The 17164-nt window shown below is 40.2% G+C and overlaps 1 protein-coding gene across 2 annotated transcripts in view; it reads left to right on the top strand.

Annotated features, from left to right (window-relative positions):
- The first annotated feature begins 2155 nt into the window (after nt 1-2155).
- The window catches only part of COL4A5 (collagen type IV alpha 5 chain), a 185485-nt gene continuing 170476 nt past the window's right edge, over nt 2156-17164 (top strand). For both annotated transcript variants that reach the window (XM_040999806.1, XM_040999805.1), the window contains exon 1: nt 2156-2538. In XM_040999806.1, coding sequence (XP_040855740.1) covers nt 2458-2538 — 81 coding nt within the window. In that variant the 5' untranslated portion in view covers nt 2156-2457. The remainder of the gene's footprint in view (nt 2539-17164) is intronic.

Below are 17164 nucleotides of genomic sequence, written 5' to 3'. Positions count from 1 at the left end.
TCCAGGAACACCATTAACTCCCATTAGAAAAGGAGAGTGGTGTGAACGCTGCTTTCTGGTGCAACTGTCTATAAGCACCTAACAGGAACACAAGAGATGGGCAATAAAGAAGAGGATCTGAGGAGGAGGAGGGGACGGGGCTGATGAAGGGGTGGGGAGGGCTGGGGGTGAGTGGGGAGGGCTGGTGGAGGCAGGGAGAGACTCACCGCTCTAGTTAGTTCCTGGGTCAGGCACAACGCAGCCAGGAGCAGGCACAACCTGAAACGGGAAGGAGGGTGAGTAATCTGGGCTTTCTGAGCTCCGGGATCCTGCGGGTGAGGGGAGCTGCAGCACCCCTTTTTGATGCCTGCTCCCAATTTCACTGCAATGACAGAAACCCCGAGTATTATTCCGGCCTGGCAAAGGAGCCCGAAGTAGAAAAGAGGAGGAGAGTTCAGGGCAGCAACAGCTCACCCAGGGTGCATGCTTTCGGCTCCTCCGGAGCTGGTCCCGGGAGACTGCTAAGCCGCTGTGTGGCTCTGGCTCATCGGGGTTCTGGCTGATGCTTGGCGGCTGCTTCCTTATTCAGGACAGCGTAGGGAGGGGCGAAGCGCCGGAGTTTGAGAAAAACTAAACTCCCGCTTCCAGATAAGAAGCGTCCCAAAGGGAAACACGCTCCGCAGTGCCCGCTACAACTTGCCGCACTCGGGAGATAGTTCCATGCACCAGGAAAGGAAGGAATGGAGGGGAAAGGGGCGGGGCTGCTTGGTGTCAATCACCCGCCACCCCCAACCTTGGACACCGGCTTGAGTGTCTCACTCTCACGCACCTCGAACCGCAAAAGTCTCAAGAGTCTCCACAGGTTCATGCACAGGCCCCCAGGAACCTATACACGGAGACTGAAGCGATATACACAGTGTCGATTTCCATATATCATTGCTAAATTACACATAAGCAGATTTAGCCATACTACTGCTACATAGATGAGCCCCAAAGTGTTAGTGCTCACATGTTGGAACACATATAGTTCTCATTCGAATTGATTATACACTAAGTTCTTGGGAAGGGGATGGAGTTTCTGGAGTTGTGAAATCTATTTGAAGCTCAGTAGAGCCTAAGGAGAAATGGTCCCACATGAAATAGTTCGAAACCCTAGAAAGACACTAAAGTGGTTTAACTTAGGGATTGTGATAACAGAAGTATTCTGAAGGATTCTTCAGCAAATTCCTTCAGTACTCAGTACTCTCCAAGAAGTCCACATGAAGTATTTCTTGTTTTTTTTTTTTTTAGTATTTATTTTCAAAAATCAGAATTATCAAAGTCATGTTTCAAGTTACTTTACTTGGGAAACACCAATTCAATTGCCACCAACCCCTTATAAATATCCTCGATTTTGTATGTATGTTAATTCTAAGGAAAGTTGAATCAAAATTAATTAACTTCTTCCCCTAAAATCTCTGAGACAAAATTACAATGGTATTCAATACCTTTTATGTTAGCTCAATATAGGAGGATAATATTATGACATTCAAAGTAGGTAAATAAAAAGATACGGTTACAGTGTAGTTATCATGTGACGTTATAATTAGTGGTACCTCTGAATGCTCTCAAAGTTTATATGCAACATAGCATGCATAAAGCAGTCATAATTTGTTAAGGTTCTTACTTCTTCATTTATATAAGCGGATGTCTAATATCTACAATTTCTAGAATGTTCACGGATTCTGCTTTTATGTAGAAACATTGCCCTTCAAGGAGTTGGAAGGCAAAGACCAGCAGCCCAAAGAACAGAGATCAAAATTTGTTTCTAATGATTAACAATAAGAAGCACAGTCCCTTAGAGATCCATCCGCTGGAAAAAAATAGTCCCTGCTCAGGTCTATTTGTATTTGGGTCGGTGGCTCACATTAATAAGAGTGGGACAGGGCTGGAAAGTGAAGTCTCAAGGGAAGGTGCAAAAAAAAAAAAAAAAAAAAAAACAAAACAAAAAAGGAAAGCTTCCTGCTTGTGACTCCTGCTGCTCAGTCAACTGGTTTGGAAGTTTCCCTCCCCCAAATAACTGAGCGTCACTCCCTCGCAGGTTGCTGGTGGAGTCCAAAGCTGTGGCGGAGTGATACTCAAATTCCCCTGTGCTGATGGGGAGGGGGCGGTGCGGGGGGAAGAGAGGAAGGAAAGTAGATCTATGAGACTTGAGTGAGGAAAAAGTTTGCAAGTCTCCACAGAAGGCAAAAGTGCTCCCCAGAGACCGGCTTTAGGAAGGGGAGGGGAAAAGAAAAGATAGCTATTTTTTTTTTCCCTCCTCTACTCTTAAAAAGCTTCTTTTTCTTCACCAAAGCCGACCGGCCCAATTGGGACACCCTCGCTGTCTCTCACCGGCTCTGGCTCTCTCCCAGTAAACCCTTGAAGATTATGTCAGTTGATCAGAGTCAGTCGGGGATTTCGTGTGGGTGCTGAAGGAACTGCGGGAGCCGGAGAAGAATGCAACTGCGTGGAGTCTGCTTGGCTGCCGGCTTGTTCTTACTGGCCCTGAGTCTATGGGAGCAGCCTGCAGAGGCTGCGGTAAGTTCTCACCCTCCAATCCCTCCCGCCCCCCCATCACCTCACTCTCACACTGCATTCACAGCTTGTCCCTTTAACTTTACTTTCTCTTCGGCCTTGGGGATTCAGATTTGCTCTCACTTGTTTGGGAAAGAAACCGGCTGGTAACTCTACCCTTCTGAAGTTCAGGGGAGAGTTTTGAGTGTTTAAAAATAGGGCTGCTTGTTGCACTGCAGCTCCTTCTTCTAGGGGTAGGAGCGCAACCGGGGTGGGGAATGACTGTTAATGGATCACTAGGCTCTGGTGGAAGATTTAAAATTTCCCCTGTGTTCCCTCGCCTACGGCTAACCTTTCACGACTTGTTCTCAGCCCACGCATTCTTGAAGCTTTGCCTATAGCTTAATATTTATTCTAGTTCTTCTAAAATGCAGCAAGCTCTCTTGCTCTGTCCTAAAGCAACGTGCACCTACCCCAGCCTGAGGTCAGGAAAGCCTGTTTTCCCCTGCTGACATCTTTGTTGCAAATACTATGGTGTCATACCCAGTAGAGTGGGGCAAAGACACAGGGCCTCAGGCTTCAGGTCTTTTTGTGTCTTTTTTGTTTGTTTGTTTTAAAGTTGTGAGTTTTTGCTAACTTTTTAAAATTTTCATTCAACAAGGTATCTGAAAAACTTGAGAATTTTGCCCATTAACTAACTGAAAGAAAATATTTCTCTTGTTTAAAGGAAAATGAGCTTTCTGGAGTAGAGTGGGTGTGGGTATGAACGTGAAAAAGAGCAAAAAAGTTCCAGCCAGATTTAGGAATATAGAATTAAGATCTTGGAATATCTCCTAGAAGGGTGTCTAGGTAATTTTATCCACTGCCCAAGGAATGAATGGCTGTGTCAGAGAAAAAGGTTCTCCAGGCTGAAACCCATCATCTTTAATTTCACATAACCTCTAAAACATTAAACGTATTACAAATTATTTAAAAGTTCTGTTTGGTCATAATAGATAGTTTTTTAAAAAAAACCTGTAATGTGTGATCATTAAGCCTTGTCATAGTTGAGTGATTATTATTTGTGTGTGTGTGTGTGTGTTATGGCTTATTTGGGTCCACTTTTTGAGTTACTTGTCTAGTTTCTCTATTGCACTCAGCATGCCTTGCATCATGTTGACCTCTTTCCCCTTCAGAAAGTGTGTGCTTAAGGTATGCAAGCTTTCATCTTACTCTAAGCACAAGCTAATTGGGATTGCAAATCTGCTACAGAATCATGTTAGAAATATTTTAAGTTAGGACTGTCATCATTTTTCTCCATAAAAGTAGATAACTGATTCAAAATTGCTTTTTTTTCAATGCACAAAATCTTTCTGGACAAAGTTATGTGGGGTTTACAGACCTTTGAAATAAAGTACAATTCTGTTGTTGGAAGCAGTTCACTTTAAAGTATCTCCCTGGTGCCTGCGGCCTATGGCATTTGCCCCAGGGGCAAATATTTTTATGGAGCTCTGATTAAATATTTATCTTCTTTTTCTTTTGATATTGCTATTCAGAAATGAATGCCAGATGCTAATTATACAGCAATGTATCTCAACAGTATACATCAATTTAGATTCAAATGAAATTTCTCTTTGTGATTGACACAAGTTGGGAGCAAACTTGTGCTTTTGAATTCTTAAAGTAACAACTGGGCCTCGTGAAGCAATCATTTCTCCCTTTCTGTTGCGTCGAAATTTTACAAGAACATTTTATATAGCTTTCCTATCATTAGGATGTCATGCCTCTGTTCAGCTAGGGCTTTGCTTTTTCTGCTTCACACATCAATGTTCTAGGTAGGCGAATGTTTCAATCACCTCAAAAATATGAATGGTATCTGCTTAACACAGTAGCAATGACCTTCACAGTAAGGTTGCGTGGTGGGATATAGTCTCTCTGATATAAGACAAATGTCATGCAAAATACAAAACCAATAGAAATATAGATAAAAAAAAGTATATACATACATTCTCATAGGTAAACTGTGTAATGGAGACTAATACACAGGGAAGTGAAGATACACTACAGTATGCACCTCTGCTCCCTAATGAAACTGTTAAATATACCTTGACAATTTGATACTGGATTTTCTGCCATTGCCTATGCCTACAGGCACATGATATACTTGAATGGCAGAATGTTAAGCTTGTAACGGTTACTAAAGGCCTATACTACTATAATAATCTAGAGGGAAATAGTGTGAGGGGAAAACGGGGAGGAAGGAAGAGGAGGGACAAGGTGGAATCCCTATACCTACGGAATTTGAGTCTTAATTGTGTCATTGGCAAAAGTGTGAGAGTACCTGTCTCACAGATTACTTAAATCATCAAATTAAAAAATGGATAAGGCATTTTGAATACACATGGCAAATGCTTGGCAAATTTCATATTTTATTATTGTTATAACCTGTTAATGAATTTCCATTTCTTACCATATTATCTCCTAAGTATTCTAATTTTAGAGGCCTAATGTGGTCTTTCCCCTTATCTGATCTTAGATTTCAGTGTGTTTCACAATATATCCATTGCATTCTAGTCTAGGTGAATTTACCTGAAATCTTTTGAGCTTTATGTTTGTATTATGTCCCTATATTTTATTGGAGTCTTACAGATCCAAGCCCATGCCCAATTCCATTAATTCATTAAATCCTTGTTCAACAATTACTCAAGGATTATATTTATCTTCTGTTTCTAGCCTCATGGAGGTACAATGGAGGTATACTGTCCACAAAATCATTTTGTGCCAGATACAACAGATAAAATGGAACAAGGTCTGTTTTTATGGACTTTTATGGCAATGCAAATGTTCCCATGAGTCTTTCCTTCGCTATCACATCAGTTGCTGAGTGTATCCATCTTCCAAATTTTGTAACATGCATCCTCCCGAGTTGAGTATCGACATGTATTTGTTCTCACACGCATTTTGTTTCAAGGGTTTTATCTGTTTTTCTTTTTAGATTATAGACTAGGCAATAATCGTTTCTTTGTTCATTTATTCAACCAGTTTACGTTTTATTTTATTTTAACTGGTAATAAAATAATACATGTTCAACGTTGGAAACTTAGAAAATATAGAAACACATATGGGAGAAAACAAGAATGTCCATAACTGTAAATACCCTAGAAATAATTCCTCATTGCTTTGCTGCTTTTCCTTCTTTTAAATACACTTGTTAAAAATGGTTTGAAGTAAACAGTAAGCTAAATTATTCTACATATAGTTTTATATTTTAATATTTTTTCATTTATTACGCATTTTGCCATATAACTATTTTTTGTTTTAAAAGTTTATTTGAAAATTTTGTGTACTGTTTGTATTTATATACACCACAATTTATCACTTCAATTTGTATAATGTGTTTTAAGATGTCAAGACTTTTAGTCATTGGAAGAAGTAGTTTCACTTCCTTTTGAACTTTTAAAAAAATATTCTATCATCATTGCCTCCTTCCTGGGAGAGCTGTTGAGCTAATGTGCATCAGTATTTTTTAAGTCTTTGATACATGCAGTAGACTCTGATATTTACAGAAGCTATATCAACAGATAAATTATGATACTTTTTTAGTCATAATTATATTATAACCTGTTATGTATATAACTCAATTTCCATACATTTGTATGCAAAGAATCCGATGCCCAGGTTCACACAATTAACCAGTGATTTGGCTCAGCTTTCAAAGCAGTTGAGCCCAAACCTGCTCAAAAATTTTGCCTCAGTTCCTGTTTCATATATGATAGATAACAGGAAAATAAAGTCATGTCGAAAAGTTAAATAATTCTTGCTGGTCTTTGTATGACCTCTTTCTGTAACTGCTTGCTTGATGTGGTTCTAATGTTAGGTTCATTACTGCTCTGTGTTTCCTAACTTTTTACAATAACTGCCTAGGCTATGCATTCTCAAAATCCGAATTTGAAGTTATGAACCATGCATCTCTCTCCTTTTTCCCCTGGATTGAAAGTGAGGCTTGCCTTCCATGAATGCCTCTACTGCTGAGCTCTTCCTACCTGTAACAAAGGTCTAATTTACAAATCCACTGAAACTTCCCCCCAGGAAAGTTTTGTGAATATACCTGAGATGGGAGTGCTTTATCTCCTTCATTTCCACCCCTTCACTAGCCCCTACACTGTAATTGCCTATCAGACCTATGCTTAAGTGACTGTGTTTGTGTCTAGTACCGTGTGTCCCTCACTTTCATCTCTCCTTTAGTGATACTTTAGAAACTTTGTTCTGTTAATTGCTGATTCCTTTCTTCTTGCATATCCTTGCCAAATTACTTCCCTGCCTCTTTGTCAGTGCTGCAGCTTGAGAAGTTCAAATGTATTCCCCTGCAAAATCATGAACTGTTATACATTATGGCTCTTCCAGGTGGCATTTGAATAGCTGAACTTTAAGCTTCTAAATGATAGGGATCTGCTCTTGCCAAATTGCTTTCTAGAATGGTTTTACTGATTATCATTCTATCAGTAGTATAGATGAATACCTATGAGATAGTCTTAATAATGTTTTTCCTATGTGATAACAGTAACTATGGAATTGACACTCAATAGATTGCCAGTTGGTTGCTTGATTTGTTCTTATCCTCTAATGATTTCCTTTTTCAAATGCAGTGATTACATCACCTGACCCCTTTCTGACACTGGTAATGAAGAAACTGCAGTAGTTTTGGAGCAGATATTCTTTCTAATTAAAATTATAAATGAGCCACCTAGCTACTTGGTTAAATCTTTTTTGTAAAAATTTTTTTTGAATATTGGTAATACTTGAGGTTTTTGAAGAGGAATCTTTAATGTGATATCTAACACACAGGTTCCTTTCATCTGAACAAACCAGGTTCTCATTTTATGCATCAATACTTAAGTTTATTTACCTTCATGATCTCTCCACATCCAACTGCCCTTTGTTGCTTTAACAGCTTCTGCTGGTCTTTACTCAAAAGGGTAGTAGTGTGTGATGGCACTTGCTGCTCTGTTGAAATGTGAACTTTGAATCCTTTGTTATTTGATAATTAGAGGCCATCAGAGACACAGATCATGAACGAAATGGGTTTTCCTAAATTTAATTTTTAACCTTTACATTTGTTATACTGAAACCTACTTATTAACTTATAGAGAAAGCAAAGCACCACTTATGAGCAAGTTCTAGTCTAGCTTTTGATCATAGCTGATAAAATAGGACACTGAGATTCTAAGGCATTTGTATCATTTTGTAGTTCAATCAACAATAGGAGAATTGATTGATTTGCTTCCAGGTTTTCTTGTAATTCTGGGACATTAATGGAATAACAACAAAGTTCTGGAAGATTTTTTTTTTTAATTGGGGTAGGATGTTCTTATGAGAAGAATACTACTGAAAAGTTGTCTAGTGATTTCTGTATTGACAGGACTTTCAGGACCTTGCCTCCTTTGGCGAACTTCTAGTTTGTCTATAATCTCACAATCCAATTTATGTACTGAAGTGTTTCTCCATGACAAATAGAAGCATACCGGCATTTGTTTTTATCAGTTAGTTTGCTTTCTGTTGCAAGTGGTAGGGACACTAATTGGACAAACAATAAAGAACTTTTGTTATTTCACATAACTATAAGTTTGCAGCAAGTAGAATGTCTCCATGGTTAATTAATTTAACCAAATAGTGATACCACTAGGCACAGGTTCTTTCCATTTCTCTGTTCTGTGATTTTCTATCAAGTTACCCTATCAGCGTGGTGTCCTTCATATATACAAAACCGCTCTGTACTCCCAGAGGTCACATGCAGATCCCACAATATTCAGTGAAAAAAGAGTATAAACTGTTCCTGTGTATTCATTTTTTTCCCCAACACATGTATCTATTTGAAAGACAGTGCAGAGTAAGAAAATGTTCCATGTACTGGTTCATTTCCCCAAATGGTTGCAATAGTATTTGGGTCTCTTCAATTGATCCCAGGGTCCCAAGTACTTAAGGCATCATCTGCTTCTTCCCCAGACAAATTCCGGGGGGGCTGAACTGGAAGTTAAACAGCCAAGACTTGAATAGGAGTGCCAACATGGAATGCCATTGGAAGTAGTGGCTTACTGTGCTATACCACAATGCCAAACACATGTGTACTCTTTTAATCAGCTATGAAAACTTTATTAGGAGTCCCATAATAAAGAAAAGAAAGCAAACAGCCCTTTGAACCATTGGTTAGAATTATGTATGCTTATAACGGTACAATGGCAAGTAGAATATGACCATAAAAGAAGAGTTACACCAGTCATTTACATAACCCTTTCCTGCCAAAGTGCATCACTTCCCTTAAAATTTAGAGGGTGGGAAAATCTGAATGAAATAAAGAAGGTTTCCTCTGGGATAGAGTGAGGGGAGAAGAAACAGTCCCTGTTTTACAACTTTATGAGTATCCTCAGGATCAGTTGATCACAAGACTTATAAGACATATGTGTATTTGTTAAATACAAGATGTATCATCTGCAAAACTAAATGTTATGGAGTTGAACAGGTGAATAATGTTACCTGTACAATTACACATTAAGCTGAAGGGGCATTCATAATTATTTGTGTCATTGTGGTTTGTAAACCCTTGGGGGATATTTTAACAGTGATACTGTCCAGATATATTGGAGATATTGTAACAAAATACATTAGACTAGTTGTATTGTGAGTAACAGAAATTTATTTTTTTGTAATTCTAGAGGAAAATGGGTGAGACCATTGTTTTTGCATTCTCATTTTTCACTACTGTATTTGATGGTAGGGGAGAAATAAGGGGAGAAGCCACACTCAGCATCCCAACCACCCCCTGAGAGATGTGTGGCATGCTCTGAGGGTCCTGCTCAAGTAGTTTAGATAGTTCAACAGTTCTGTATTGCTACCAATCTTGCTACTCCTCTCACGTTGCAATCTCTCCAGAGTCCACTGGCTGACACAGTCTACCTTAGAGTTTGTATTTGCCCAGATATTCACTGCCAACTCCTGGCTGGGTAGTTGATTGATTTGTTCTGCCGTCCATCAGGGTGCCAGGTGTCCTTTGCAGGCTCCTATGTCCTGCCAAATCCTCCATTTGCATATGGACATACTGTCCACTGAGGAGGCCCAGCTCTGAAGCATGTATTCCACACTCAGACCATGGGAACGTGCAATTTTCTCCATGTTTGGAGTTTCGATCCAGTGGTTCAGTTGAGAAGATTCCCAAAGACACCTAATCTGAGGTGATCCCAGGTTTGGTTCTTGTGTGTGCATGTCAATATAGCGTCCGGCCCATTCTGTCTCCCAAATCTACCTCTACGCGCACTGATAGTTGCCATTGCTGGGACAATTCCACCTCTAGTCCTATCTTCTACGCAAACTAATGGGTGTTGCAGTCCAGCCTGATCCTGCTAACTGCACATTTGGCCCTCACACAAATCAGTGGGAGTTGTAGCCTAGCTGGAGTGACCTGCGACAACCCCACCAGTCTTGTTCCTTGCCCTGATTTCTGTGCCTGCCAGCATATACGGCAGACTGGTCCAGTCTGTCCCACATCTCATTCTGCTCTCGTACATGTCAATTGGCATTAAAGTCTAGATCACGTAGCCAGCCTCACTTACCAGTCCACACTGGTAAGCCATGCCTACCCCTAGTCCTAGTTTCAATGCTCACCAGTGATAGTTACATCCCGTTAGAGAGGTGCCCGTTATTTTCCTTATGGACTCTCTCCTACTCATGGATCTTGCATTCTCCAGGTGGTTCTGCAGTTTAGCTTGACAGAGTTTGTGCCCTGAGGCACCATCTGCTAGTTGATGCTATGACAAAGCCCAACCAAACCACACCCACTCTGGCATATGCATGTATCAGTAGGCAGGCTGCCCAGCCTGGCTTTCCCTGAATCCAGCTTGTATGCAGGCCAACAGGTGTTGTAGCCCTGTCCGGCCTGGTCTGCCCCCAATTCCAGTTCTTATACTAAGGGCTAGGAATAGTGTCCCAGCAGGGTGGTACCCCACAAGTCCCCAGCAAGTTCAACTGCTCTCCCCCAGGTCTCATGTGTGCTGATTGGGCGTTATAGCCCAGTCTGGCATGTCCTGTCTCACCTTGGCATTTGCCAGTGGGTGCTATAGCCTGATTTGACCTGGCCTGCCCTTAATTCCAGCTCATGTTGGTGGGAACTATAGCCTAGCCAGCCTAGCCAACCTTCAGTCCCAACCCTCATATGAAATATTTGGCATTGCAGCCTGACCTGGCATGACCCCCACACCATTCTGGTCCTCACATTTACCAGCGGGTGATATAAACTGGCCCAGCCTGGTTCACCCCAGATCTGAGCCAAAGGTAGGTCCATGGGTGCCATAACCTGGCCTGGTCTGGGCTGCTCCCTTTCTTGGTTCTTGCGCTTACCTGCAGGGACTGTGTCCCAACAGAAGAGTTCCCTAGGCTCCTTCATCAGAACCTTTCCCAGTGCCAGGTCTCGCGTACACCGGTGAGTCCATGGGCCAGCCCTACTGAATCTACTTCTAGTCCTAGTAGGATCCATGGCCTTTCCTGATTGGCCCTCTGTCTTTCCGATTCTTACTGTTGGGTGCTACAGCCCAGCCATGCCTAGTCCACACCCAGACACAGCTTACGCATGGCTCCACAGGGGCAGAGACCTGGCCCAGTTAGTCCTATACCTTACCCTGTTCTCACGAACACCAGTGGATGCTAGAGTCTAGCAGTCTGGCATACCCCAGTCCCAGTCCACACTATGCCAAGGGATACTGCGGCAATGTCCAAATCAGACCGCATCCCCTACGCCACCCCTGTGCTCACTAGTGGGAACCACAACCCAGCCACGGTGTCCCTTTAGGTCTCCAACCAAGCCTGTTCCCAGCCACAGATCTTGTGCATGCCAGTGGTTGATCTGACCCAGCTTGGCATAGCCCCTCACCTGTCTTGGCCTTTGCCATGGGATGCTGCAGCCTGTCCTGTCCTGGCCGGCCCCCAGTCCCAACTCTTGTTGGCTGGTGCTAAAACCTGGCCGTTTTAAATTCATGACTAACTTCATAATTTAAAATTCATGATTATTGTACACTTGTCCATTAATTAGGTCTTCTTTAAGAACCTTCATCAGAGAGATCCAGCACATCATTTGTTAAATTTTTTCCTCTGCAGTTAATTATTTCTACTGGAAGTACTATAATTTGAAAAAATTATTTTAGATTGTCTTCAGCTAAGATATAGAAATAAATGTTCTTATATATTGATCTTTTTATCTTAAAATATGACTTTTCTTATGCAACAATTTATAAATGATATAATGTATTGGCTTTATATGAAGTTCCATGGTTTTAACAAATGTGTATAACAGTGTAAGTGCAGTCTCTAACTGAAATATAGAACACCATTACTGAATTTATTAATTAGTCTAATAGTTGTGCCAGTGACATTGGATTTTCCATGTATACATTCAGATAAAACAGAGCTATCCTTTTTAGCATTTCCAATGTTTTCTTTTTCACATTTTATCTATTATTTTTGAAGTAATGCTTTAAAAGATTTATTTATTTGTTTGGATGGCAGAATTACAGAGAGAGGGAGACATAGAGAAACTTGCCCTCTGTTGGTTCACTTTCCAAATAACTGCAATGTCCGTCAATCTGAAACGAGGAGCCAAAAACTTCTTATAGGTCTGCCATGTTGGTTCAGGGGCACAAACGTTTGGATCATTCTCTACTGTTCACCTGGATACATTAGCAGAGGAGCTGAGTCAGAAGTGGAACAGCTGGGACTTGAACCCCTGTCCGTATGGGATATAGGATTTGCAATTGGCTGCTTTACCTGCTTGGCCACAGGGTACCCCCCTCCTTTTTTTTCTGTTGACTTCTTTATTGCACTGGCTACCACTTCAGGTTCAAATTTAATACGTATGGTAAGGGATGATCTCTATTTTTTGTTCTCTGTCTTTTGAAGAAGAGATTTAGCATTTCAATATAATGTTAGATGTAAATTTTCTATAGTTACACATTGCATATTGAGGAATTCTATTTTAATTACTATACATGGATTTTTAAAAAGATTTATTTGAATAGCAGAGTTACACAGAGAAACAGGAAGAGATGGAAAAGGAGACCTTCCATTCTCAAGTTCCCTTTTCAAATGGCCAAAATAACTAGAATTGGGCTGGTCCAAAGCGAGGCACTTTTTAGGCAGTCCCTCAGAAGAACACAGGAGCCCAACACTCGGGACACATTCTGCTGCTTTCCCAGGTACATTAGCAAGGACCTGGATCAGAGTAGAACAGCCAGGACACTAACCAGTGCCCATATGGGATTCAGCACTGCAGATGGCAACTTTACTAACCATGACACACAGCACCAGCCCTGTTTTTTTTTTAAATAATTATTTATGTGTATTTATCAAGGACTACTGAATTTTATTTAAACAGTCATATTATCAGGGACTCAACCGAGATACTAGGTGTCTTATGAGCTGATGAAGACAATAGTAAAGGGAAAGCAACAGTGAAGCCTTTAATCACTTTATGATTATATAAACAAGAGGCTAAGCCACAGGAAGTCCCCCAGCCCAGTTTCATTTTTCTGCATGATAGGATGGACCTACACAAGCCTGAAAGTGTGGGTCCCTTCTCTGGTAAGAAACTCCAAACTGTGCTTCTCAGAGGGGAAGAGGGAAAAGAATGGGAATGGAAAAGTACCTGCTACTGAGTCAGAGTGGAAACAGTATTTTTAAGTTTTTTCCCCTCACTTCCTCTGTTGTGAACATTTGAAAAAAAGTTCTGTAAACACACACGTTTATTTTTCTTTGGTAAATAACAAGGGATGGGGTTGTCATGTTGTATCTTAGTCTATTTTTAACTATGCAAGAAATTGCCAAGCTCTTTTCCACAGTGATCTTATATTCCACCCATGCATGAAAGTCGTAATTATTCCTCATTTACTCATCCTCATCTTTTACTGTTGTGAATCTTTTAAATATTTATTTGTTTTACGGGAGAGAGAGAAAGAGAGAGAGGGAGGGAAAAGGAGAGGGAAAGAGGAAGAGATCTTCAGTCCATTATTCTAGTCCTCAAATGTCTACAACAGGTAAGTCTGTTCCAGGCCAAAGCCAGGAGCCAGAAACACCACCTGGATCTCCCACACCGGTAGCAAGGACACAACCATTTGGAATGTCTTCTGCTGCTTCTCCAGAAGAATTCACAGGAACCTGGATGTGAAGCAGAGCATCTGGGGCTCTGGCATTTTATCTGGATACTCCTGTCTCCTGGAGTAGATTAACTTGTTGCACAGCTGATTTAACCATTTTGTCATCTTAGGTGTTGGAATTCGATGATAGTTTTCTTATAGTCTCCTTTACTTTATATATTATAAAATTAATTAAAATTCATTATTGGTGTACTGGTCTCAGAGTCCAATCTTATCATAAATATTCAGAAAACCTGCATCATCTTCAAATGCTTTCTGATTCTCTTCTTTTGTCAGTAATCCCGACCTACTTGCAGTTTCTGACAACTAATTGCTCATCTCTTTTCTGTTCCTGTAATTTTACTTTTCATAAATTTTATACAGGTTAAGTTTTCCTGATTTAATGGTAACCAGGTTTTATATATTATGGATATAACATCTTAAATCTGCCTTATATTGATATGTTTTCTCATTTGGTGACATTTTACAGTATGATTTATCATATTTTAATGTTTTGGCATTCTGTGTATTTTGTGAGAAATCTCTGGAGGCTAGCATTTTAGCATAATGAGTTAAGCCACTGCCTGCCACATTGAGTTGAGTTCACACCATGCCAAGGGACACTGATTTGAGTCCTGACTGCTCCACTGCTGATTTAGCTCTCTGCTTATGGCCTGGAAACGCAGCAGAGGATGGTCCAAGTGGTACAACTCTTGAACCCATGTGGGAGACCTGGGAGAAGTGCTTGACTCCTGCTTTCCGACCAGCATGACTAAGGCAGTTGTGGCCATTTGTGGAGGGAATCAGTGGATGAAAGATCCCTCTGTCTCTGAAACTTTGTCCTTCAAATAAATAAGGTAAATGTTTAAATTTAAAAAAGAAATATTTGACTACTTCATTGTCACCATGTTTGCTTGAAAATATTAATTTCTTATCAATGCAGTTGTATTCTGTATGGTATTTGGTAAGGATACTGGTTAATTTTCATCCATGATTCAAATAAATCCAGAACCAAACATTGCAAAGGTTCCCTGTGGATGGCACGATGGTTCAACTGGCTAATCTTCCTACAAACACTGTCTGTTCCGCTTCCCATTCAGCTACCTGCTTATGGCCTGGGAAGGTAGCAGTGGATGGCCCAAGTCCTTGGGTTCCTTTGCCTGCATAGTAGATGTGGAAGAAGCTCTCAGCTCCTGGCTTTGAATAGGTTCATCTATAGCTGTTGCAACCATTTAAGAGGTGGCCTAGTGGATGGAAGGTCTTTCTGTCACTCCTTTTCTCTGTAAATTTGCCTGTTCAATAAAAGTAAATAACTCTTCAAAGAAAGTTACCCTTCCTGAATGAATTACTTTGGTATCCTTATTCAAAATAAATTGACGATGCATCATGTGTATGTCTCTTTTAAGTATATTTTAGTGATCTATTACACTGCCCTCATTACTACTGTACACTCCCCAAGTGCTTATAAAGACTGGGACTGAGTCCTGTTGAAGCTGGGAGTTCGAAACTCCATCCAGGTATTCCATGTGGATAGCAGGGTCCCAAGACATTGGGCCATCTTGCACTACTTTCCATGACATATTAGCACAGAGATGGATTGAAAATGGGATCACAAGGACTTTAACTGGCACTCATATCCAATGCCCATGTCATAGGCAGTGCATTAACTTGTTGCCCTGTAACACTGATCCCATTGCTAGTATTTTATGATAAGGCTTGAAATCAAGTTGTGTATGTGCTATAACTTTTTTTCCCCAAATTTTTACTGTTTGGATTTCGTGTTGGAATTTGTTTAGTTTTTATTCAAGATTTATTTTTATTATTTTTTTTTTATTGGAAAGGCGGATATACAGAGAGGAGAGACAGAGGGGAAGATCTTCTGTCCAAGGATTCACTCCCCAAGTCAGCGCAACGGCCGATACTATGCCAATCCGAAGCCAGGAGCCTCTTCCAGGTCTCCCACGCGGGTGCAGGGTCCCAAAGCCTTGGGCCGTCCTCGACTGCTTTCCCAGGCCACAAGCAGGGAACTGGAAGGGAAGCGGGGCTGCTGGGATAGAACCAGCGCCCATATGGGATCCCGGGCGTGCAAGGCGAGGACCTTAACCACTGCGTCATCGCACCGGGCCCGGAATTTGTTTAGTTTTTGAGAAAATTGACATGTTAATCAGTATAGCATTCAGTATTCTGATAAATGAACATGATATTTGTTTCCATTTTAAAGGTCCCATTTTTTCTTAACAATGTTTTATAGTTTTTAGATTGTGGGTCTTAAGTGTACCCTTTTCAATTTATTTTATAAGTTCATAAGGTATTATAAGTGCCGTTTATTTTATTTTATCCTCATTTGTTTGTTGTCAGTATATAAAAAACAATTTTTATATTGACCTGTGTACAGTGGTCATGCTAAATTAGTTATTTCTGGGAGGTTTTAAATGGATTCCTTAGAATTATCTGCATACATGTTTGTGACATCTGTGAGTTCAGATTTACTTCTTATCTTCTAGGCTGTACTTTTTTCTTTTCTATTAGACTTGCTAATGCTGTCAAAACAAAGTTTAAAATAAGTATTGAGGCCACAGTCCCTTCAATGTTTGCAAACATTTGTTTCACATATATTTTCTGGTTTTTCATGATGATTCCAATATAGCCTAGTTTCAGATTGTTGTTGATATTTATGAATATTGATACTGTGAATAGTTTAGAAACTTTTAAGTCTTAGACTTTCTTTGGAATAATATTTTAAAATACTTTTCCATCTATAATATGTATATGTGCAATTACAGTTTTAGATGTACTTCAAGAGCAAATGAAATAACATCCCTGGCAGACTGCTCTTTATTAGGTTAATGAAAAATAAAATTTTAAAAAGATCTATTTATTTTTATTGGAAAGGCAGATTTGTGGAGAGAAGGAGAGACAGAAACATCTTCCGTCCACTGACTCACTATCTAAACAGCTACAAAAGCCAAAGCTAAGCTGATCTGGAGCCAGGAGCCAAGGGCTAAGAACCAGGGCATCTTCCAGGTTTTTCATACAGGTTCAGGGTCTCAAGGCTTTGGCCCATCCACTGCCATTTTCCCAGCCCACTAGGAAGGTGCCAATGAGTATATAGGAAGAGTAGCAGCCGGGACATAAAATGGTGCCCCTATGGAATCCCAGTGTTTGGAAGTGGAGGATCAGCCAACTGAGTTGCTGTGCCTGGCACAAAAAATAAAGTTTAATAATTCATTTTCTCATGCCCAGAATATGATTTTTATTATAGAATAAAAGTAATTCTCATCTTTCATGTGAAGTTTAAAGAAACAAGACTGATCATTACCGTAGGATTTCTTTTTAAAAATTTTTTCTAAGGCCTTAATTTTGTTTATTTTACTGTCACATTTCTTCTTGATAATGCTGTTGAAAACAAGAGACTAAGCTATGTATGAGTCTTGTATTTGGTCACTGATAAAATATTTTAGGAAAAACGCAATTAAGTTAATTTTTTATAGGAAAAAGAA

Source organism: Ochotona curzoniae, unplaced genomic scaffold (genome assembly GCF_017591425.1).
Source record: "Ochotona curzoniae isolate NIBS_2020 unplaced genomic scaffold, NIBS_Ocur_1.0 scaffold_1852, whole genome shotgun sequence".
Classification (NCBI taxonomy): domain Eukaryota; kingdom Metazoa; phylum Chordata; class Mammalia; order Lagomorpha; family Ochotonidae; genus Ochotona; species Ochotona curzoniae.
Note: the sequence above shows the minus strand (reverse complement) of the source record. Positions and strands in the feature narration are given on the sequence as shown.